The 23,461-nt window shown below is 38.9% G+C and overlaps 1 protein-coding gene across 1 annotated transcript; it reads left to right on the top strand.

The window, feature by feature from the left end:
- The first annotated feature begins 14,429 nt into the window (after positions 1-14,429).
- foxd3 (forkhead box D3) lies at positions 14,430-16,093 on the top strand. The gene has a single exon (XM_062424370.1). It carries the CDS (start codon positions 14,770-14,772, stop codon positions 15,946-15,948), a length of 1,179 nt encoding a protein of 392 aa, XP_062280354.1. The 5' UTR covers positions 14,430-14,769; the 3' UTR covers positions 15,949-16,093.
- Positions 16,094-23,461: the final 7,368 nt, after the last annotated feature.

Raw genomic sequence — 23,461 nt, 5'->3', positions numbered from 1 at the left:
TGTAAACTTTTAAGTTACCCTCATTTAGCATTTTTAAGCAGTATATTAACAGCTGATAAACAGTTTATGAAACACTATAATGTCGATCTAAGCAGCATGTGAGTGTTTATTAATGTATTGGTCAACAACTAGAATTCCTTATCGATACAGAAACAGATAATGAATGACAATATTGTAAAAGAGAGTTGTAATAATATAAAACATTATTACTTCATAGGAGAGGTAAAAAAATAAAAAAAAAAAACTTCATATTAGAGGTTATCATTTTTGATGAATACTGCACATTTATAAACATTTTAGGGGAGATGGAGATAAGTGTTGTTTTCACATAAAGCTGACTTCTTGTTTCCTTTGCTTTTCATCTCTCTACTGACATTCAATAACTACAACACTATTTTACTTCAGTCTGCATACGTCATTTTGCATCAATGGAGTTTTAGATCAGCTACATAATCTGTTTTAGCCAAATATAGGCTGTAAACACAGCATGGAGAAAGAAAATGGTCTTTAACAGCTGTTATTTGATTCTTCCAGGTTTAGCCTCAGCCGGTATAATGACATTTACTTTACTGCTTAGCCAGTGATAAGTAAGTTGGGTCCTAAATTGAATGCATTATTGTAAAGCGCCACTAATCTACAAACACAACTAGCTGCTTAACATGTGAGATGACCACAGACGCACACATCTTAGATGTAATGGAGCTGCAGCATAGATAATTAGATTGTACTACGAGTTCTGTTTGGACTGCAGCAACAGCATATAGAGGAATTCCTGTCAGATGACTTTGGTTTCAGACAAATACAATTTAAGGTAACTGGAAGCGTCTTTGAAATAAATCAAATGTTTACAGAGCAATTAATGTGCTAAATTGAGAGGAATCTCCGGACAATAACTAAAGGTCACAGAAGTTTATGCACACTGGGTCCACTGTAAAACATGCTCTAAATTGTGTTAAGTAGCATGGAGTTGTTTGATGTGGCTCAACAACATTTTACAGCAAAGACCTCTCACTTTGACCTTTTTGAACTTGCAGAAATGAAGTGCTGTAATGTAAGTTGTGTACTTTTCAGTCTCTCTTTTGTGATGGTTGGTGTAAGTTTCTCTGCACTCTGAGATTGTGTGGAATTGATTATTTGCAAAGCAGGCAGCTGCCCCAGTGCCCTAGATTTACAGGGGCCTAAAAGGTCCAGTTCACCTCTACTCATTTGGTTTTGTTAATTAGTCACAATTTTCACCACTAAACTACATTTTTAACTAAGCTTTGTCCTTGGCCACTATAGTGGCTCAGTGAATCTACTATTTAATGATAAGGCTTGTGATTTCCTATGTTTTCCTTATTGTTACCAAATCTCATGTGCAGAGCCGAGCCAACAATTAACTCATCCTACTAGTAAAAGTATTGTGTGTGTATCCAAAGCCTGATATATTACTCTTTACTCTGACCTCTGTTATTGTCTGAAAAACTATTAAAAGCACGTCGGTGAGCCACATCGTTGTACTGGATGAAATGCACCTTCGTGCAGCAATAAGATTGTAACTCTGAGGAGAGAGGTTCCTAGTACAGCAGACCCAAATTTGTGCGGGAACACAGTTCCATTTACAGTGCTTCATTAGCTTGTTGAGCTACATATCATTGCACTATAAAGTCAAGATGTCAAGATGTCACCCAGTGCAGCTGTGTGGCACACTGAGGTGTTTTTAACAGTTTTTGGACGATGACAAAGGAATAAGATCTTGTCTTTGGTAACACACATAATACTTATAAATCAGATAAGTTTATTGTTGGTTTGGCTCTGCACGTGTGATCTGCTGGTGGAAAATTGCCAGCCATATCCTTTAAGAGCATAATTCATTTTGTTTACATTGTACTCAGATGGTACATATCCTAACAAACTCAAACACAGAAAATATGGGACCAAGTTGTTCCTGGAGTTTAGTACTGGTTGGTCTCTTGGTGACTCTCCAACAGGTTAATCCTTTTACAAGAATTTGAGCATCAATATATATATATATATATTTTCTTTTAACACAAACACATTTTCATGAAGGAGCAAACAGCTGATATGAATAATTTCCTCTGGTGCACTATTTTCTAATGCACTCATGGTTTTTCTAAGTTTGTTGGTTTAAAAAATCATATACTGTATAATCCCAACAGACAGTTTTGTGCATGTGAAGAACTGTCTTAAGAGATTCACTTTTTGCATAATAAACTTCTGTAAGCCCTCAAAACTCATCAATTCACAACAACAAGAAACTACAGATCTTGGATCTTGATGGCATCATGTTTCTTTACAGACAGTGTTTCCTTTCAGAGTGTCCATTCTTTTTATGTTTGATAAATGACTAATGAAAGCTTACAAAAAGTACTTTTGGGATTATGGCAACAGCAACCAGCACAACATAAGTCATTAACATGGTTAGAATGTGGTAAGCTAAACCATGCCGTGAAGAGATGAAGCTGCAGATAGGGTATGAGAAACTTATTCACAAATGAAAAGAGCAAACAAGCGATAAACTCATATTCTAATACAGAACTGATGAATTATCCACAGGACCACTGGTTTGGTTGAATGTGATTTTTTTTTCTTGTTATTATTCATTGTTAATTGTTTGCTGTGCATAGAGAGCTCTCTTAGTTTCCCTCTCTTTCTATTCAGTTGACATTCCTGTCGGGGAAAATCCAGAATTCCTAAAGAAGCACAAAACATTACATATGCAGGGAGAAATTTTGGATCGCTCACAGCCACAGTCTCGCTCTGTATCCTCTGCACGAATCTCCCCAGACAACTCCCATGCCAAAAAGAGCGCGAAACAAAAATGACATAGGCTGCAAAACTTGAAATGTATGTAACTTCCTCAATATTATCCTTGACTGGCTTGCTTTGTTTCAAATGTGTGTCCAAACCATGTACACAGATGAATGACCCAGCAAAGGAATTCCTGCTGCAGCTCAATGAAATGGCTTATGCAGGGCAAATTTAATATGTGGTTTTGCCCAGACAATGCCGGGGTTTGAGCAGATCTGCTATGCCCTGGAGCTGGGTGATGAAGAAGAGCAACACAGAGGAGAATGGGGCCTTTGTGAGCTTCCAAAATTTTTGAAGGCCCCTCGCAGGATGCAGCAAAACCTGACTGAGGAGGACGATTCCCTGTAGGGGAAACAAGTAGAGTAATCATTACATAAGTGCAACAAATACTTCATAACTAAGCAACAGAAGAAGGTCACATTGAAGATATCGGTTACAGATGCTGCACTGTAATTGCACCCCAAATTAGGAACTTAATGGAAAATCTTTCTACTGTGTGGCATGATAGAAACATAGTGGACCTTTACAAGCAGCTTGTACCGCCTTCAGCCAGAGAGATGTACGAGATAAGGTGCAGTACATAAGTATTTCAAGTCTTTATATCTGTGGGCTCATGCGTATCATCATTATTATTTCATACCTGCGATATTATAATTTACAACGGGATATAGAAACGAAGGTCATTTGTCATTTCTGCTGTGGCAGCAGAATGAAGTCAAAGAAGCTGCTGCCTTTGTGAAGTGACATAAAAAGATGTTCCCTGTATCTTCAAAGGAATCGAACATCTGTGTTGGAGGGGCAATTTTAAATGCAAATCAAACCCCTTTTGAGTAAAAAAAACCATAACGTGCTTTGCAGAAGAGTCACTTTGCTAAAAAACAACATGGTGAGACAATCACACGATAGAGTTACTGTGATGGGACAGGTTTATGCAGGAGTGTTCATCACAGGAACATCTCTCATGGTGGCCTATATGTAATTACAACGTCCTTGTTTCGAGTTCAGGCAGTGACCTTTGATCTCCATCTCCCCTCATTTATGATCACACCTTTACCGTCTGCTGCCTAATACTCCAAAAACAGAAGAGAAAAAAAGTTCCAATTGTGAACTGGTACTGCCCCATAAAAATTAAGAAAAGGATCATTCTTCTGTGATTTGCATCCCCTTAATTTGAGCCATAATGCATCACCAAAGCCACACCAAGGAACGCTGCTCAGTGCTAACACCGGGACAAAATAAGCAGCAGATTCTCTGATTGCATTTCAGCATATTAAGCTCTTTTGTAAACATTTGATAACATTCAAAGGCTCAAGGCTTTTCCAAATGACATTAACCCCACTAACACGAGTCATCTGACAGGAATACCTCTAATTTCTAGTATAGATTGTTTTCATGCAGAATTCTAACATGATAATTGAATTTGCTGTTCTGAGCTGCTTTCTCAAGTCCAGTCACATGGCCCCATTAGCCATTTAGCTTCCCCTTTGGTTCTTGAGTTGTGACATTATGGTCCAAGAAGAAGCCGGCCAAATAACTATTAACCGCAGCACTTTGATGATTCTGTAACATGTTTTAATGATACAATTGGCTTGACTCTCCACGAGTTCTTTCTGTGAACTCAAAGCCACTGGCTAGAAAAAAAAAGTCAAGACCAGATTGTTTTTGTTTACAATCAGAAGTAAAAAATTAAAAGATTGACCTACAGTTTAATTTGCTGACTTTCATTATTTGCATGTAGATGTGCTGCAGTGCAACCTATTAAATGGTTACAAGTTTTTGTTTAGTTTTGAAGGGGTAACTGTATGGAGTTACAGTAATACACAACTAATCACAAAAATGTTCCACAATATAGTATTTTTATCATCAAATACGAGTTGATACTGAAGCAAACATCCTGTCTTATGTTCCCCATTGTTCTCACTACCTGTTATAACCAATAGATGGCATGAAACTGTGCCCTCAGCAGGACAGCTGCAGATTTCAGGACAGTGGCTCATACACAGACGGATACATGTGAAGATGTCCCAGTTTGGTATGAAAGCTGCTTTGTTGTTTGACCACCAGGGAGTAAAGGTTTGGAAACTTTTGCAGTTTTCATACAAAACTAATATAAAATATTGGTCTCAAATGTGTTGTTTAGTTTTTGAGGTGAATAGGTGGTTATCCTACTGGATGTAAAAAGTCAAGTCAGTTTTCTATGTAGCCCAATATTGCAAATCACAACTATGCCTCAGGGGGCTTTACAATCTGTGCAGTAATACAACATCCTCTGCCTTTAGACACTCAGTTTGAATAAGAACCTCTTTTTTTTTTTAAATGGAAGAAACTTTAGGGAGCACAACAGAGAAAGGGTCCTTTTCCTGGTACGGATGGACATGCAAAAGATGCTGTGTGTACATAATAGTAAAAAAGAGGTAAAATAAATATATTCCTATTATCCTAAAATTCATAAAAGCTTTTGAAAAATGCATCAACTGACAACAAAGCCCACCACTACACACAAGCATTTAAAATACCTTTACTCGAATCTGCCAATTACATTACAAGTATACATGAGACAAAGATTTATAGATACATTCATTGTCTTAAGCCTGACAATCATAACCCAATAAAAGTATGTTTGTGGACATGTCGAACGCTGCCAAATATCTGTTCCAGTAACTACATTTATATCCGACATGGGTGATATTTGATTTTTATCACCAAAAAGCTTCATACATGTACAAGTCAAAAACACAGCCAATATCCACGATTAAAACATCTCTTCTGCCTTGATTTAAAAATTTAAAAAAACAATATCAGGAGAGTCAGAGATGTTAGAGAACAGGGAGAAGAGAAGACACACACACACACACAGACATATCTCAAACCCACAAGGTGTAGAGGAAATCAATCTGAGGTTACCCGTTTACCAGATGTTAACATCTTTAAAAGGGAAATCCACAGTAAATTAACTCTGCCTGCAGCTCTGTCTCTGTGTGTGTGTGTGTGTGTGTGTGTGTGTGTGTGTGTGTGTGTGTGTGTGTGTGTGTGTGTGTGTGTGTGTGTGTGTGTGTGTGTGTGTGTGTGTCTGTGCGTGCAGCATGCCAATGTTGAGTTGACCAAGTGACCAGCAGAAAGATATTCAATGTGAGCTCACTGCCAGGTGTCATTACACTTCCCCTTCTAGGAGAGAAAAGCAGCCACTCATGCCACCATCTGTTTCCAGGATGCCCCAGTCAGCTCACCGCAGTGTCCTTTTACTTCATTGTGTGGCATTTTTCCCCCTCCTTTTTTACCACCTTGTGTTAACTATGAGAACAAAATGATACCTTTGTGTATATATGCAGCAAGTGTCAAAAGTGTATTTCCAATGACCGCTTCCTTTGCAGAAACAAAAATGAAGAGGAATGACAAAACTAAGCAGCTTGCAATAAAATAAAGCATAGAAAGAGCTGCGCGTGTCACATTTAGTCTGATACATTCAGAGGTATAAAAAGGTCTAATTTGAATTCATCAGGGAACAATAGCTCACAGTTGTGCATGCGGAGGACTGATGGTACATTTTGACACCGATTCATATGCAAAGAACGGATGGATTTTATTTTAGCACAACATCCCATAACACTCTGAGCATTGTGGTCAGTGCATAACATATTCCAAACCACCACCACCACCACCACCCCCTCATCACTTTTCAAGCCAGATCTGAGTCATCCTGACTTAGACATCCAAGCAACAAGACCCCCCCTCTGTTTCCTCTGACAACAGTATCTGCTTATGATCTACCACACAGTTCTTAAAGCGTGATTTGCAGTGCAGCCTCAGTGTGCGGAGATGGTGAAACTCCCCATTGTGTTGCAGTGTGTGTTGGACCGGGCTGGGTGTCCTCTCAGTCAAATCAAAGACACTTCCTCCGGCACTGTGGCAGAGCCCACTGCCTCTGGAGCCACTCATTATTACATGCGAGGGGGGACTTGTGATCTTTTTAATTATTCTGCACTTCATTTCTATCCCACCATTCAAAACGCAACATGAGAATTGATTGCCTCAAAGATCCATCTTTATAATCTCCCCCCAGGCCCATAAATTATCCAACTTTGGGGCAGGGTGGACGAGCCGTGCAGGCACAAGCAGATCTCTTTCAGTGCCACACTGCTGCAATGTGTTGGGGGGGAGCAAAACTGAATGGGGCTGCTCTTTTGCTGGCTGAAAATGGGAGGGGGTAAAAAAAAAAAAAAAAAAAGTACACTTGTTATCTTGTGAACCCTCAAACATGTAAGATAGGAATCTCTTGAATGTCAGCGACAGAAATGGAATTAACAAGAGATCTTTTTATTGTCACAGAAGGTCATTAGGCTGCCAATCGGGGTAATTATGGAAATGATCTCCCCATCTCTTTGGAATGTTTTCCTGCTTCCATAAGGACTTGAAAGTGTTCAATCTCTCTCGTGGGAAAGTTCAGCCATAACTGCAAGTGTACCAGCAAAATCAAATTAAGCAAAGAGATTTCATTAGTATTTATAGCCCCGAGGCATTTGTAAAAGTATGGAGCAGCGGAGTAATGTGGGACTGTGGAAGGGAGAATTATTGCTTAATGACAAAGGCCATACCTAGAAGACATACATATGGATAATGAATAGGAGGCATTGATTGCATCTTTAAAAAGGATTCTTGAGGGAATGTAAAATATTGATGCATGTGTGTCTGACTTTGGACTCCCAGCATGGGTGTCAGGGTGCTAACTTTATTTGGACGTTAACTTTATTACTCAGAAATGTTTAATCTTGTGGTCAAAATATGGGCAAAATTACCTAAATTATGGGCTAACAGAATTGAAACTAACACTGAAAACTATGTTAGTCTATAATTTATTTGTAATCTTTCTTTAAAAAATTAGACAAAAAGGGTAATTTAGTAAATAAGTGTGCATTAAGTGAGACCTAATATACATTATGTATTTTTCCTTTGTGTAATGCATGTACTCCATTGTCTTCTACAGAGATTCAGGCCAAAATGTAATGAAGTCAAATAGCTATGTGCAGTAAATTGTAACACCTGATTTGAATCATTGGGTCTATTCAGTCCACTTAACCTCAGAGTAATTGACAATTTAAAGGTGCAGTCCTTAATTTCAAGAGACAGCACAACGACTTTGATTAGGATGTGAGATATGCGCTTACCCACTGGAATAACAGGCAAGGACACTTTTTATAAGGCAAATAAGGAACAGTGTGCAGCATAATGTAAGGGGAGAAATATTGTGTTTTTAAGATGAATTCAAACATTTGGCTAAAAGGTGAAGACATAGACTGTTAATGATATTAGTATAACAGTTTTTTCATGGGCCTTTAGATTTCCTCAGATTTTTCTCACAAATATCATAAGAGCTTTTTAAACACATAAACAGACATTTCAGTCAATCTTAAAATCAAAACATCTTTCATCTCTTCTTCATCTTCTTCTTGAATTCTCATAATTGGGTTCGAGAAGAGGTAAAGTGTCTCTGCGAGGAACTTGACAGATTGTGTGGAAGGAATATTATTATGGGCAGGCAGACGGGATGTAAGAGGTAATTTACTGTGATGTTACATGTATGTATGCATCAATAGGCAAGAGGATATTGAGTTCAGGGGTCGCACCGAATGAGAGTTCCCATAAGAAACGCTGCATCACATGCAAACATTAAGACTGGTGCATGGGCAGCATCAACTTTACAAATTGGACACCTCTTTGGGGGACCATATTGAGTTGAGGTGTTTCTTTCTTTATTTGTTTTTTGTACACGATTTATAATTTTCCTTTCGCCAGGTCACTGTAAAATATGTGTCGCTGTGTCCTATTTTAGCACGAAAAAATAAAAAATCAATTACATTTCTGATGACAAGTCATAATAATTAATAACTTGTCATTTATAATTAATTTTATAATTATTTTGTTCTCATAAATAGCATATTTAAACCCAATTTTGGCCTTGAAAGGCGATTTTCAGCAAAGCTTTCTGGCGCCTTTTCTTATATGTTTGCTTGCTTTGGTACTCCAATGCTTTATTATACTCCAATGAACACAACTATTTGACACCCGGGGCAGTATTAGCACATTGTTTACTGTCGTTTTATGCAGACAATGATTTCATGAAAAGCCGGCCTGCATGTGTTTTGACACCGTGCTAAATGCCTGGTATAGGGCCAATTTGCACCATTTTACAGCCTGAATCAGTGCGCTCACACAACACCGGCGATACACTGATGTGCAACTTTCAGCCTTATCTGAATGACAAAAAGCCTACAAACTGAGTGACATTGCACGTACTTAACAAGTACACATTGGCATGGTAATCCGGCTGCATTTAGCTGGAGGTGTCACTTTCCCACCAGCTGCCGCGAGTCTCATGCAGCCTCCCGGGGGCTTGCCACTGACGGACAGCCAGGGAGAGCAGCGATGGACGGGCGGAGGCGCTGCGCACAGAAGCGTCGGTGTATGTTTGGAGAAGTTTGCAGGATGGGAAGCACAAGATTGTCATTCTAAAGCAAATTAAGATAAATATTGTATTTCACCTCATTTCAGATGAAAATGAATTCGTTCTCAATTAATTAATATAATTGGAAAATAGTCTATACTCAAATAAGACATTAGTGGGATTATCTGGACCCAAATGTCAATATGAAAACAGGATTTTCGTTAAGATTATTGGCTTTCTGGATGAATTTACATTAAATTATATATGTAAAGTGTTTTTTGTAACCAGAAACATCTGAAACAACTATGAAGACACGACCATTTCCATCTCTTATTTATTCTTGTCTGATAATCAAAACTGTATTATTAATTATTCTATTTTGTACTCCCTGTATTTGATTATTTACAGTATGTTTAACCTTAAACCAACCAATATCACAAGATTACACATCTACAAAGACATTTTCTTAATATCATTGTATGTCGCAATTATGAATTTCTAAAAAAGATTAACCAAATTTTCCAAACTACAATTTCCAAGTGGTAATGTTCCTAAATCCTGCAAGCAAATAGGCTGCAGACAAGCCTGTTAAATGAATGTACAAAATGTACAAAAATCCACTGATTCTATCAAACCCAAATACTACTGCATTTATTCTGTTTTTTCAAGCCCCACCTGCTAACACCTATTTGAAGAAACAATAGGCTAAGTAATAAGAACTGTTGATTGTCATACATATAAAAAAAACATGCTCTCATTATAGCTCAGTGTCAGAGTTGTTCATATGTGAACCATGACAAAACTGGAAGCTAAAGTGAGATGTGTCCTCCTGCGTCACCTGCTGTCTTTATACAGACGCGTCAAAACAGATGCTACACACACACACACACACACACACACACACACACACACACACACACACACACACACACACACACACACACACACACACACACACACACACACACACACACACACACACACACGCCTGGATCAGTGTCTTCTATTTTGGGGCCTTTGTGCTTTGTTGTGACGGAGAGATCTGGCCCCGGCTGATCTTGCAGGAGGGAGGGTTAAAAATGAGCTCCATCATATTGTTTGACAGAAACTCGCAGGTTGATAGAGTGGATTCCTAGAGAAGGGCTAAAAAGAAGAGGAATAGGGAGGAAGAAAAAACAGCTGAGAGCTCACATGCCTGCCTTCCAGGGCTTCACAGTTGTCAAGCATGAAAACCCTCAATTAGAGAAAAAATATAATTTAAATGATGTTTCAAAACTCTAATTGTGTAACATGTGTGGCGCACAGCTGTATTGGACAATATCTTGTTTTCATTGCATCTGACAAGCTGAAGATTTGGCCACTGGTGCAAAATAATTAACATAATGGTCGTAATTACAGGCGCGCTAACAATGCCATTAATTTATCATATCGTTACTGGCTGCTGCCCCCAACTCACCTAATTAATTACATGAGTTGCCTTTAAAAAAAATCTGTTTTCACGAACAGCTGATTTCGTTGGAAGAATGCGAGTCAAGCAAGGTGCAGTTTGTTGTGTATTTAGAGCTTAAAGGCGCGTATTACGGTTTAAATTGATAGCAAACGCGAATATTATAAAGTTAATAGAGATTTTAATAATGAATTTGAGTGGACGAGATTTAAACGTGGATTGTGTCTGCGATACACCAAAAAACACGAAATGTACCAAAATGATGCTGAAAACCAATTATCTTTAAAAACGTATTAAACTAAAAAATAAAAAAGCGTTAAAAAAGTCACTTTTGATTACATTCCAAAAAAGATCAGCAACCACCTTTGTGAAGAGCTTCAGACCATCAGACATTAAAATATAGCATAATAATGTATGATCCCCAAACAGTGAAAGCTGTTAATGCACCTGTTTATAATAATAGTTCAGGTTTTGTGCGTCGCAGTGAAAGGATTTGACCTTAAAACGAATTAAAATGCTTTCAAATAATTTGCTTTTGTGACATAACATGTGTAAACGCGCACTCTTCCCAGTTTGGAAGATGTCTTTGAATACTCACTACAATGAAAGTGTGAAGCAGAAAAATTAGGAAAATCGATCCATCAAGTACAAATTCTCAACACAATTTAATTTACACTTTTGTGTATGTGTGAATGTGAATGAATAGTATTTTGCATCTCTCAGTCTCATTCATTAATTTATAGAGAGAGTGCATCCTTTAATAGTAGATATTGCTCAAATCTTAAGCACCCACCAATGCTGAAGTGTCCTTGCGCATGCACTGACACCCTGCCAGTCTCTGCAGGTGACCCTGACCTCTGACCTCTGTGTGTGAGAAAGAGAGAGAGACAGAGGGGGTACACAGCAGATAAAAAAAAAGAAATAGAAAAATCAGACTTCCCTCCCTCAGGAATCAACAGAGCATCACGTTATTATGATCACAATTATTTGTTCGGTGACCTTGCTGATAGTTTGCAGAGATCACATGTGGAGACTGTTTCCTCTCCATCACCTGTGCTGCAACCCCCCCCCCCCCCCCCCCCCCCCCCCCCCCCCCTCACCTCCCCTCCTCCTTCTAATGGTTTCATGCAGGAGCGAGTTTGGCTTATTATACTAAAAGGTTTTGTCGCGCTAAGCCGTGCATGTGTGCTTAAAACGTACATTTCATTAACAAACTGCGGAGGTATAAAAGCGGATTTATGAGGCTTCAAAAGATCACAGGAAGGACGGGTTTGAAACCCCCTCTCGGTGCTGTTGCAGGCAGGTTATATCAGCAGTTACGCCGCCTTTCACACAACACTGCAACTCTGGGATTTTTTTTTTTTTAAAGGAGTCTGGCCTGCACCTGTCTCACACACACACACACACACACACACACACACACACACACACACACACACACACACACACACACACACACACACACACACACACACACACACACACACACACACACACACACACACACAGACAGGAGAGAGAGGAGGTGTTTCTGTTTCGTTAAAGCAGTGACCCTCTGGTTCCTTAAACATCCTTAAATTAAGAAAACGTGTTCATTGAGCTTTTCTTGTTTTATTGGTATATAAAAAAGAAAATGATCTCTTGCACTTTTAAAAAAGAGGTTGGGTCATTTTAACATTTCTGTTTAAGGAGCAGAAGAATACACACACACAATTGGTCTCTAAATATCCAAAATGCTTCAATCGACTTCTGTGGAGACGCGCCAAATCTGCTGCACCAAGAGGGAACTTTAAGATCCATAAAGTCTTTAGCGAGATAAGTTTTCGATCTGAATAAAATATCCCAAACAAATAACCTTCAACAGATTTTCTGCTTTCTGGCTTAAATGAAGAGAAACGTCTCTTCTTAAAGTGAGCACACGGCCTGTGTGCGAGGCAGCGGGATAAAAGTTGACGCAGACTCCGGTTTCATCTGCTAAGTAGCGCGTATTGACGGACCTGCAGATCACACAGGTCACCAAGAGATTAACACGAGGCAAGTCTAATCGGAAACCGTGTTTCCCTCCTTTGACCCATGCGAGCATTATTAATGATAGCGTTTGATTAATCCCACTTTCATCCTGGCAGCGGAGGTGGCGCAGAAAGCAGCGCCTCTTTGCACTGCTGAGGGGGCAATTAAAGGATCACATTTACTCCCCAAACTGTATGACACAAAAACAACAACCTCAAAATGAATTTATAAGAAATGTTTTTCCTTTCTTTTTTTTCCTTTTAGTTTTTTCCAATAAGATCTGTTTTTATCACGCGAATTAAGTAATTAACTTGAATTATTTCATTCATGTGATGACATTTGTAATTCTTTGCAATAAGTATAATAACAACTGCAATTCAAACAAAATCCATCTGAAATGAATTAGAAAATATTCCGCCTCACACCATGTTTTAAATAAGACATTAAGAGCTTGTAGCTGAGAAATAACCTTTAATTGCATAATATGTTAATTTGTATGTTTAATTTATTCAAATAAAGCTTTTGTCACAAATAACTAACAGGTGTTGATTGTGGATATTTCCATTAACCAGCTTAAAAAGGACTTCAAATAAATCTGTTCGCTTGTGGCACATTATAATAGATTTAATTCAATATTTTGTTAATTAACTGCACCCCCCCCCCCCCCCCCCCCTCCCTATATAAGATAATAATATTAGTCGCTTTGAACGTTAGCTGCTTTTTCCCCCAAATGTTCTCACGCAGGAGCACCTCTGTATAGGATCCGGCATCCTCTCCCCTCACAGCAGCCTGCAGCGCTCACCTTCATGCTTGTGAATAAATGGTCTCTTTGCATTCACCCGCTGCCGCATTTCCTACTTTTTTCAAATGTAAAAACATGCAATGATCGGGGTCGTTAGCACCTCTTCCAAACTCTTAAGGGAATTCTTTATTCTCTCCATTCATTGTCGCCGCCGCCGCTGCTGTTGCTGCTGCTCAATATTCTTCCACCTTCGGCTAATCCTGCGGGAATAAATAGACTTGAATTCATGCTTTGCATTCGCAGCTTGGATTTACATGGCGGGCTATAAAGCTGAAAACATCAAGGCATGCATTGCAGCACAAAATAAACAAAATTACATTTAAAAAAATCCTTAATCGTTTTCTACAAAGTAATACAACAACACAGCATGCACAGACAGTTAGTTAAATGAAACTGTGAAACACGAATCAAAAACACACTTAATGAAATTAAAGGAGGATTCAGTAAACTTAACTGTCGTCGTTTTCATTCTGCAGTTTTCAACACAGTTTGTACGAGCAAAGTTAAAGCTTGAATTGTTTTTACGCAGCCATGTTAATGCGCATCAGATCTTTCAATCATGCGGGCCAATTTTCTCCCCCCCCCCCCCTCCCCCTTCTCCTCCTCCTTCTGCCACCGTTAAATGGTCTATGACGGACGAACACAGAAATCAGCGGAAAGCAGCATTGCTGATGTCCCATTGTTGACAAATCCATGAAACAACTCCAGTTTGCATGGTTTAACAGAGAGGAGCGAAGAGGAGAGGGGGGAGGAGGGAGGGACGAGATGGGGGGCGTCTGATCGTCACCAACCACGTGTCCTGCACTGATAGTATATCTTATACTGGGAAAAGTAATCTATCAGACAGTCCCTTTTAAAAGCGCCGGCCTTTTAAAGCATGTGTCACCTCGACTTGCCTCTCCAAATATCGCTCCTATAGGAAATATACGCGCCGAGAAGGGTCTCCAAACAGCTTCCAAGGCAAGACGCGTCGCTTTACACAGGCCTGCTCACTTACCGAGTGGAGAAATATTTGTAGAAGGTGAAGTTTCTCTTTGGCTTCACTGACTTGCTGCCGTTTAAGCCGCATTTAGATTTTGGGAGACATCCGAGCTCTTGACAGGAGCGACCAGAAGTCAGCAGACAACGCTGTGTGTGTGCGCACTGACCGAGCCGGTCTCTCCTATACTCATCACCATCCGCCCGGCTGCTCGGTTGTTTTGGCTCCGGTAGACTTTTTTTTTAAATACAAAAGACAAAAGTGTGCGTATAAGCCGTGAGATGACCCTGTCTGGGGGCAGCGAAAGAGCCAGCGACATGTCCGGCCAAACTGTGCTCACAGCAGAGGACGTGGATATCGACGTGGTGGGCGAAGGAGACGATGAGTGCATGGAGAGGGTGGACAGCGACTGCGACAGCCCGGGGGGAGGCATCCTGCACGACCTCCGGGGAGAAGCAGGCGACGAGGAGGTGGAAGACGAGATCGAGGTGGAGAAGGAGGAGATGAGGTCCGGTGGAGGGAGTCCGTGCTGCGAGAGCTCCGGAGAGGGAGAGACTGGCACTGGAAAGGGAGAGGGTCACGACCAGAGCGCAGCGGCGGGAGGCATCCAGAAGCCCAAAAGTAGCCTGGTAAAGCCGCCGTACTCATACATCGCCCTCATCACCATGTCTATCCTCCAGAGCCCGCAGAAAAAGCTCACTCTCAGCGGGATCTGTGAGTTCATCAGCAACCGCTTCCCGTATTACCGGGAGAAGTTCCCGGCGTGGCAAAACTCCATCCGCCACAACTTGTCCCTCAATGACTGCTTTGTGAAAATCCCCCGGGAACCTGGCAACCCCGGCAAGGGCAACTACTGGACCCTGGACCCGGCTTCAGAGGACATGTTTGACAACGGCAGCTTCCTCAGGAGGAGGAAAAGGTTCAAACGGGTCCAACCGGACATGCTCAGGGACCAGACTGCTCTCATGATGCAAAGTTTCGGGGCGTACAGCCTTGGGGGCCCCTATGGACGGCACTACGGGATCCACCCGGCGTATGCCCATCCGGCGGCTTTGCAGTACCCGTACATCCCCCCTGTAGGTCACATGCTACCCCCGGGGGTCCCTCTCCTGCCCTCCGCGGAGCTTAGCAGGAAAGCCTTCAACTCTCAGCTCAGCCCGAGCCTTCAGCTGCAGCTCAGCAATCTGAGCACGGCTTCCATGATCAAATCAGAGCCGTCTAACAGACCGTCGTTCAGTATAGAGAACATCATTGGGGTCTCCAGCGCCTCCTCGTCCTCACCGGGAGCCGCTTTCCTGCGGCCTCCAGTGACTGTTCAGTCGGCCCTGTTGAGCGCTCAGTCCCTCTCTCTGACCCGGACTTCAGCCGCTATCGCTCCCATCCTCAGTGTACCTTCAAATCTTATTTCTGGACACATTTTACCCTCAGCGGCGGCAGTGTCCAAATGGCCTTCACAGTGACTTAAAGAAAGCAAAAACAAACACACAAACTTATTTTTATATAGAGACATTATTACTGGGGGAAGTGTGAACAGCACAAATCAATAGGCAGCACTGGACTCATGTAAAGACTGTTGAAACAGAGCAAAAAAAGAAAAAGGAGATATTTCTGTACAGGTAATATTTGTAAATATTTGTAAAAGAAAAGAAAAAAAAACAGAATGATTTTACCTGTTTGACTTTTACCTGTCTTCTTTATTTTTGTTGTTTTTGTTCCTGATTGAGATCTGTGATAATTATTTTACATTTTTCTTTTTGTATATTGGAAGTTCAAGACACAAGTGGACACAATTATTTTGGCTTCCTTTTCATACAAGAAACAAAAAGCTCTGAAAAAATAGTCTGTTTATAATAAAAGAAATCAAATATATGTAATTCTATGTAGCTATATTGTGTTGTAAACTGAATTTATTTGTAAATAAATCTAAGAAAGAATCAAAATAATCAAAATTCTCATCATTAACATTCATAAATGGTTTGACAACAGATTCAATGAAAATAATATGTGACGCAGTGGAGGCATAAAAAGAAAATGTAATTTTAACGTGCAGATATTATAAAAATGGCGTTAGAAATGTTATCGCATAAATGAAAAGTTGTCTTATCATGTAAGTCATTTTATAGACTCAACAATGAATAATATCATCACATTTTCACGACGTTAAAAGTCAATATTTTTAAATGTGTCTTTTTATGCTTTATTTATAATTATATGTCCAGCATTATAATTACATTTGCCGAGCAACACAGTGAAAATTGAATTATATTTTTACGGCAAAAGCTGAACAGTTAACTGAGATTTTTGGAATAACCCTTTTTAATTTAATGAGGATTGAAGCCAAAGTTAGGCTATAAAAGATAATAATAAGGAATTTCTATTTACATTTTTTAAAAAGCAACGTTATATGGTTTTGAAATGTAAAGCTCTATAAGTAAGAAGATTATTATGTAAAAGGGAAGATCCTGAAATATATTACAGACACACACACATTGATTATTTGCTCAATAGTTACACACTTTTTTCAGACTGATATAAATCTAATTGATATCAAAACACGACGGTGAAAAATATATCAGTGGCCATAGCCTATATATGGGGTAAAATAATAAAACAGTATAATTGTTTTTTAAAAGTAAATTTATGGTTGTTTTTTTCCTCTGGCTGGAGGTCACAGTTTAGACACCTTTTAATTCACCGTTACATCACAGCTCGGCTCGTTTTACAGGATTTTCTGCGGCTCGCCTACTATAAAGGTAACAGTTTCGCAGTTGTGTCTGGCTAATCACTTTTACACAAACAGCAAATGGTGATCGGGCTAGTGTGTGTTTGAGTGTGTGTGTGTGTGTGTGTGTGTGTGTGTGGGGGGGGGGGGGGGGTTATAGGCGCTATATTTATGTGATCCCCATGGGAAAAAGAAAGGAGCCTCACTCTCTGCTTCACTTCACTCTCAGACACTGAAGAAGGTGCTGATGATGCAAAAGGCTTCTCCAATGTCACCATGGCATTTCTACCGACTACATTTATTATTATCATAACTATTAAATTATTATTGAATTAATTTTATTTCCAAACCAACCAGCTCGTCAAATCATTTCATTGTCTTATCTGTCTCTGACTATTCATTTAATCAAAACATGATAATTAAAAATAAATTGGAACATAGAAATTGTGGGCTGTGTAATGGGTTCATGACAATATTTCCCATCATTATATTTTTCCCTCTCCTATTTCGACTCTCAATTTGTATATTAAGTAGGTATTAAAAATTCACATCTTATTCTCAGAGACCTTTTAAATCGGGTGTGAAAGAGACCATAAGGGGTCAGTTTCAGGGTACACAATTGCGTAATGCAATTTTGATCAAGGTGTATGTGGAAAAGCACAACTGTGACTAAATGCAGCTTTTTATATGTGTCTATTGGGGTTGTGTGACATAAAAAAAGATGAAATTATACAGGAAACATCAAAAGTCTTACACGTTCTGAGCAGATCAGTTATTTCCATGTTTTATTTATTTTCATCATATGTGTAAAGTATGCGTGCTTACAGATGCAGGTTCAGACACAACACTGTGGAGCACACACGCAGGTCTGACCTGCAGAGCGCCTGCAGCCAGCTGCAGAGTCTGCATGTGTGTGTGTGATGTTGCACCGGTGATGCTGTAGGCTGACAACACCTCGGAGGGGATTCAGACCGCTAGGGGGCGTTAACTCACACCTCCGACTGTCCATTAGGAATATCAGAAATAACTAAATATTAAGGAAGAAATCGCAAATATGAAATGAGGTGGAAGATGAACATTCAAACACCAAGATCCATTTTATTTTCTGGCCTTTGAGGATGATTTTAATCTGTAGAATCTGTGCAATCTGACTGCATTTAAAAGAAGGAGAAGAAATAAGTGAACATCCGATCTAGTCATTGATTTTTTTTCAATTGCTTATTTTGTCTTTTGCTCAGTAAGGATTATTAATATTGAAAAAAGTTTACCATCCGTCGATTTCACCACACTCCACAGCTTCACACAAATACAGTGAGCAGTTTCAGTCAGATATTTGAGGTAGATGTTGATTTATTTATTGGAGTAGCACTGAAATTGTTGTTGTTCATCAGATTATTATTGGAGCTTTCGGTATATACCACATTTTAACACAGCAGATTCCACCTGATCAAAAACACTGAATTCTTAAACTAAAACTGGCAATAAAGCCCAGGTGTATGTTGGAAATGACATTTTTAAAAAATCCTTAATTGTGTTATAATTTGAGTCTCATATTTTCCACACAAAAAAGAGCATGTTAATATCACTGCAGTTATTTTAAATTAATGTAACATAAAAACATGTTGCTGAATCGAAAACGAACACAGTGATTAGTTTTTTCGTGTCACCAACGATACAATTAGCTGATTGTAGGATTTCACTCATTTGAAGCGCAAACACTTGCGCGCTCATGTACGCAAAACTCGATAACGAGCTACGCAGCTGCGCGTGCTTGTGCACAGGTGGAGAAAAGCCTGGATGGTGGTTCCCACAGCTCCGCCAGCCTGTCTATATTAGTCTCAAGCAACAGTCTGTAAAATTGTAGGAATAAAACGTCTACTTTACCTCTGTGAGACTTTTTACTTTTTTAAAAATGTAATTTGATCCTTATTTTAGCAGGAAAACTTAATTTAAATTCTCTTTCTTAACATTGCAAGAAAGGCAGCAACATAACGTTTCAGACAAAAAACATACAACAAGTAATACAAACCTAAAATAATGAAATCTTGAATACAATTGAAATAGTATAGAAATCAATTATACAACCTTAGTACCAGAATTTGACTAAAAAGCAGCAGCAGCAGCAGCAGCAGCCATTTGAGCCATTAAAACACTTCCCAGCAGCCCCACTGACATAGTCATATAGATATAGATGCACAGAGTTCCTGCAGCAAAGCTTTAAACCTGCCCACAGAAACCAATGACTGTAATTTACACTTACTTCATTTACAAAAAAAAAAAGTGAGCTGGGTTTAAACTAGTTTATCTTAAATCCACATGACAGTTAGTCCAAGTTAAATTTGATCTTAAAGTTGAGCTGCGTGAAGAACATTTTGACAACAAAAAAGTTGTGGCATTTTTGCACATGTGAACATGAAGGACATTAGCATGCTGAGTTTTCTCATGTTGCACTACCAGACTACTACCAAGGCAAAAAAAATCACAGTTAATGGATTACCTTAATCTGCTGAGGTTGTCTAAAGAGGGCCTACAGCATTGTTTTGAATCTGATGATGGAGCTTTAATATCTGAGTTTCAATTTTGAGATTTTAAATATCTGATAGAAAAAAAAGATCAAATAAAACACAAAGCATCAACTCTGTTTGCACCACTTTACATGAGAAGTAGAAGAGCTAATCCATTGAATTGAATGGTGAGGAGGTGTCCTGTTGACCATGTAATAGCAATACAGTTCAAATCAGGCTGGAGACCTTTTTGTGTCTCGTCCCTCCTCTGTCCCCCCATTTCCTGTCATCTTACAATTACCATCAAATAAAAAACATGCCTGAAAACAACTGTTCGTTTTGTTTGCAGGGGTAAAGTATTTTTCTAACCTTCTCCTCAGATTCACTCATTCATTGTGATAGAATGAGACTGCGGCGGCATCCTTTAATACATTTTCAGTGCACCTGACTGAGGTGAAAAACAGGTTAAATTCAGCTGTTTGCTCACAGCACAGATTGCACTTGCTGTGGTTTTTTATGTAGTCAAATCACTCAATGCGATTCATTTACTCATGTGATCTACTACAATTACAACTTTGTAAAAGTGCTGGATTATGTGTCCAACCTCAGAAACCATCACAGCATTAGTGATTTATGTGCTAAAGCAGTGAGGGCCACTGTGTGTGATTAGCTGCCTGAACAGTGAAGTGAACGGTCCTGCTTTCTTCCATGTGTAGCTATTTATAATTGTTGACCAACACAAGTGAATCATATGAACAAACTATTGGTGGTATCAAATAATATACAATAATAAATCCCTGTAAATATGTTTTTTTGGGGGAAAAAGGTGTTCCGAAAGACAACAAATGTTGTATGAATCACATCTATTTCAAGTTATTTTCTTCATACAATATATCACGATAAAACCATTTTCTTTATCTGCTATTTACATATCCAATACGTCTCACAAGGCCATTTCTATTTCATTAGTAACTGTGTACTTGTGTTATAATAATAGTATCAGTGTTCTGTTTGATAATGTGACAAAAAGTTCACATTATCATGGATGCACCAACACCATGTTGTAATTAAACATCCCCCATTTGGATATTTGATGATACACATTACACAGGCAGGCATTAATGTGTCACCTTTGACCTTCTTCATCAGAGAAAGCATGCTGAGTGTCACTGAAACAGACTGCACCAGAATCACAGTCTTCATTGTTCAACACTAAACACCCTTGGAGTAGGGGGTGTAATTTTGGTTTTCAAAGCCTCATACAGAACTGATTGTGAACACTCATCGCTGTGTTAGTACTTACATCCTGTAAAAACCTGAAAGTACACATTATGAGTGCTGCAGGGTATTCCAAATAATTCACTGATGATGCTATTAAAATCTAGTTAGACTTGTCTGTGTCCAGAATTCATTAATTCAAGTAAATAATCCACAGACTGCATTTTTAAAGACATCACAGGATAATATATTCACACATGACTTTTCAACAGAAGAGTAAACTTTTGATTATAGGTCATTATTGTGATGTTAACTATGAAACATGTGACAAAATAGCAGAAAAGAGATTTCTGACATACTGTTGTGAACTTGACATGATAGACTATGCTGGCATGGCAAGCAAGACTCAGGCCTCCATAACAACTAGGTCATCTTCCACCACAAGCTACAGCCTTCTCCTGCGGGGAGATCACAGACAGTAAATGTAGGTACAGCAGTTACTGAATATTTAAAAAGGCATAGAGATGAAGCAATAAATGACAAAGTAAAGCTGGCGTGGCCAGGCATTAATAACTAATGGGTACCAGTGAGTTATAGGCTGCTCCCGTTGTAATGAAAGTGTCATTGCAAATCAGCAGTTGTCCGAGGTTATTATTATTTATGCATAATTGATGGCAGAATCACAAGGAACATGTCTTACCTAACAAATCCCAAACACCTTGGGAACAAAGATGTTGGTGTCAACAGAAGAAAAGGTCACAGAGGAGAGAATACCCTCAGGATGAGATTTACATTGTGTGGGAAGGGCGAGGGGAGGCTTTTACAACCACACATCTGTATACAGAAGGTTACAACAAACTAGTTACACATGAGACTCCTGGCCGTCCACTGCTGATAACATGTGGTGGAAGCTGCTACGTATGGCATGTTGCCACAAAGCGAAAAAATAGTTGACATACATGTAGTTCAGTGGTAGGGAAACAGCAGCCTGTGGGCCAAAACATGGCCGTCCAGCAAAAACATTTGACCTCTAAGGAAAGCTGAACTTTTCACTTTCAAAACGTGTTTTTCACATCAAATAAAGTATCAGCAGATGACAAATCTACTATTACATCTGTAGTCTGATTTAACTGTTCAACGCAAAGGAAAAATGTTCATATATTGAGTCATTTTTGCCAAATTTGTATAAATCTAAGTTGCTCATATTCTGTTGTTCCTCACTTATGAATGAACAAAAAAATTAAATTTTCTGTTGGATACAGCCATAAAAGAAACTGTTCAATCGTACATTATATTCTTAAACTAATTAGTAGAAATAAAAAGCTAAATATTAGAAAAATACAGTGTTTTCACGACAACTGTGAATCGGTGGCCATCTCATTGAACAGCAATGAAAAAAATGGCACAAGTCCATCTAAAAGCTGACCTCTGATGCAGTCAATACAGAGAATAACATGCTGCTGATGTGTTTCTGGAGCTTTTAAAGTGAGTATTTATTAAACAGCATCAAAACTCTAAGTACTTTTAATTTAAGATACTGTATCTTGCTATTTTAATCACCATAGCTGTACATCTGTCATTCATTCATTAAAAAAAGATACTATATGTGCCAGGCATACTATAGACCATAGCTCTAGTTATGTGCCCATCATTTGCAAAAAAAACCCCAAACTTTTGGACTTTTTGGAGTCTACAAAACTTTGTGTTCTGTGGCTGACTATTTAAAAATAAGTAATGGAATTTTTGATCATGTTAGACACCATCTTAGGGATCTGAGAGATGCCTCATCAGTATATTTTATATGTCATTTATAACAATGACAATGCCATACTGCCATACTTTGTCATTTCAGAGATGCCTCAAACACATATTACTATAAAGACGTTACACTGTATAGATAGTTTTAGTTATTATTATTTAAATTGTATTACAGACATGGCTTTATTAACCTGATATGATAATTAAGGGGAAAAAAAGAACATATTTACAAGCAGTGATGAGAAAACCAGGGCAATTACACTCGACCCTGATTCATTTAGCAGTTTTATTCACAGTCTGTGTTTATTAGCTGCTTTATTATTATATTATAATGAGTTCAGGCATTCTTATTTACTCATTTATTGCAGAGTCGGACACTTCTGCAACCGCTGACCTCTAAATCCACCATCAACAATACAGCACTGTAATATTACAGGACAAATAGACACTAAATGATGCATACATATCTAACAATTTGTCACAAATCTCATCTCAAGTGACGATGCATTCAAGGGCCTGGGAAACTTCGTTCTTTTAAAAACTATACTAAACATAAACTATTGATGTAGTGATGAAACCAGGCCCTTAAAGTACATCTAAAAACACTTCTAAATCTATCTGCCGAAGACAGTGTTAAAGCACGTTTGATAATATTATTTTCGCCTACACTCTGGAGCGATTATGCGATGAAAAGGAAATATTTCTATTCTTCAGAGTGTTCCTGAACGTCTCATGTGTCCACCGACCAATGAGAAGGTGCTACGAATCCTT

This window comes from Scomber scombrus, chromosome 8 (assembly GCF_963691925.1).
Source record: "Scomber scombrus chromosome 8, fScoSco1.1, whole genome shotgun sequence".
NCBI lineage: Eukaryota > Metazoa > Chordata > Actinopteri > Scombriformes > Scombridae > Scomber > Scomber scombrus.
The sequence above is the reverse complement of the archived record's forward strand: the minus strand, read 5'-3'. Positions and strand labels throughout refer to the sequence as shown.

Bases quoted from the DNA above. Each gene is read 5' to 3' on its own strand.
- foxd3 (XM_062424370.1), top strand. From the start codon at position 14,770: ATGACCCTGTCTGGGGGCAGCGAAAGAGCCAGCGACATGTCCGGCCAA.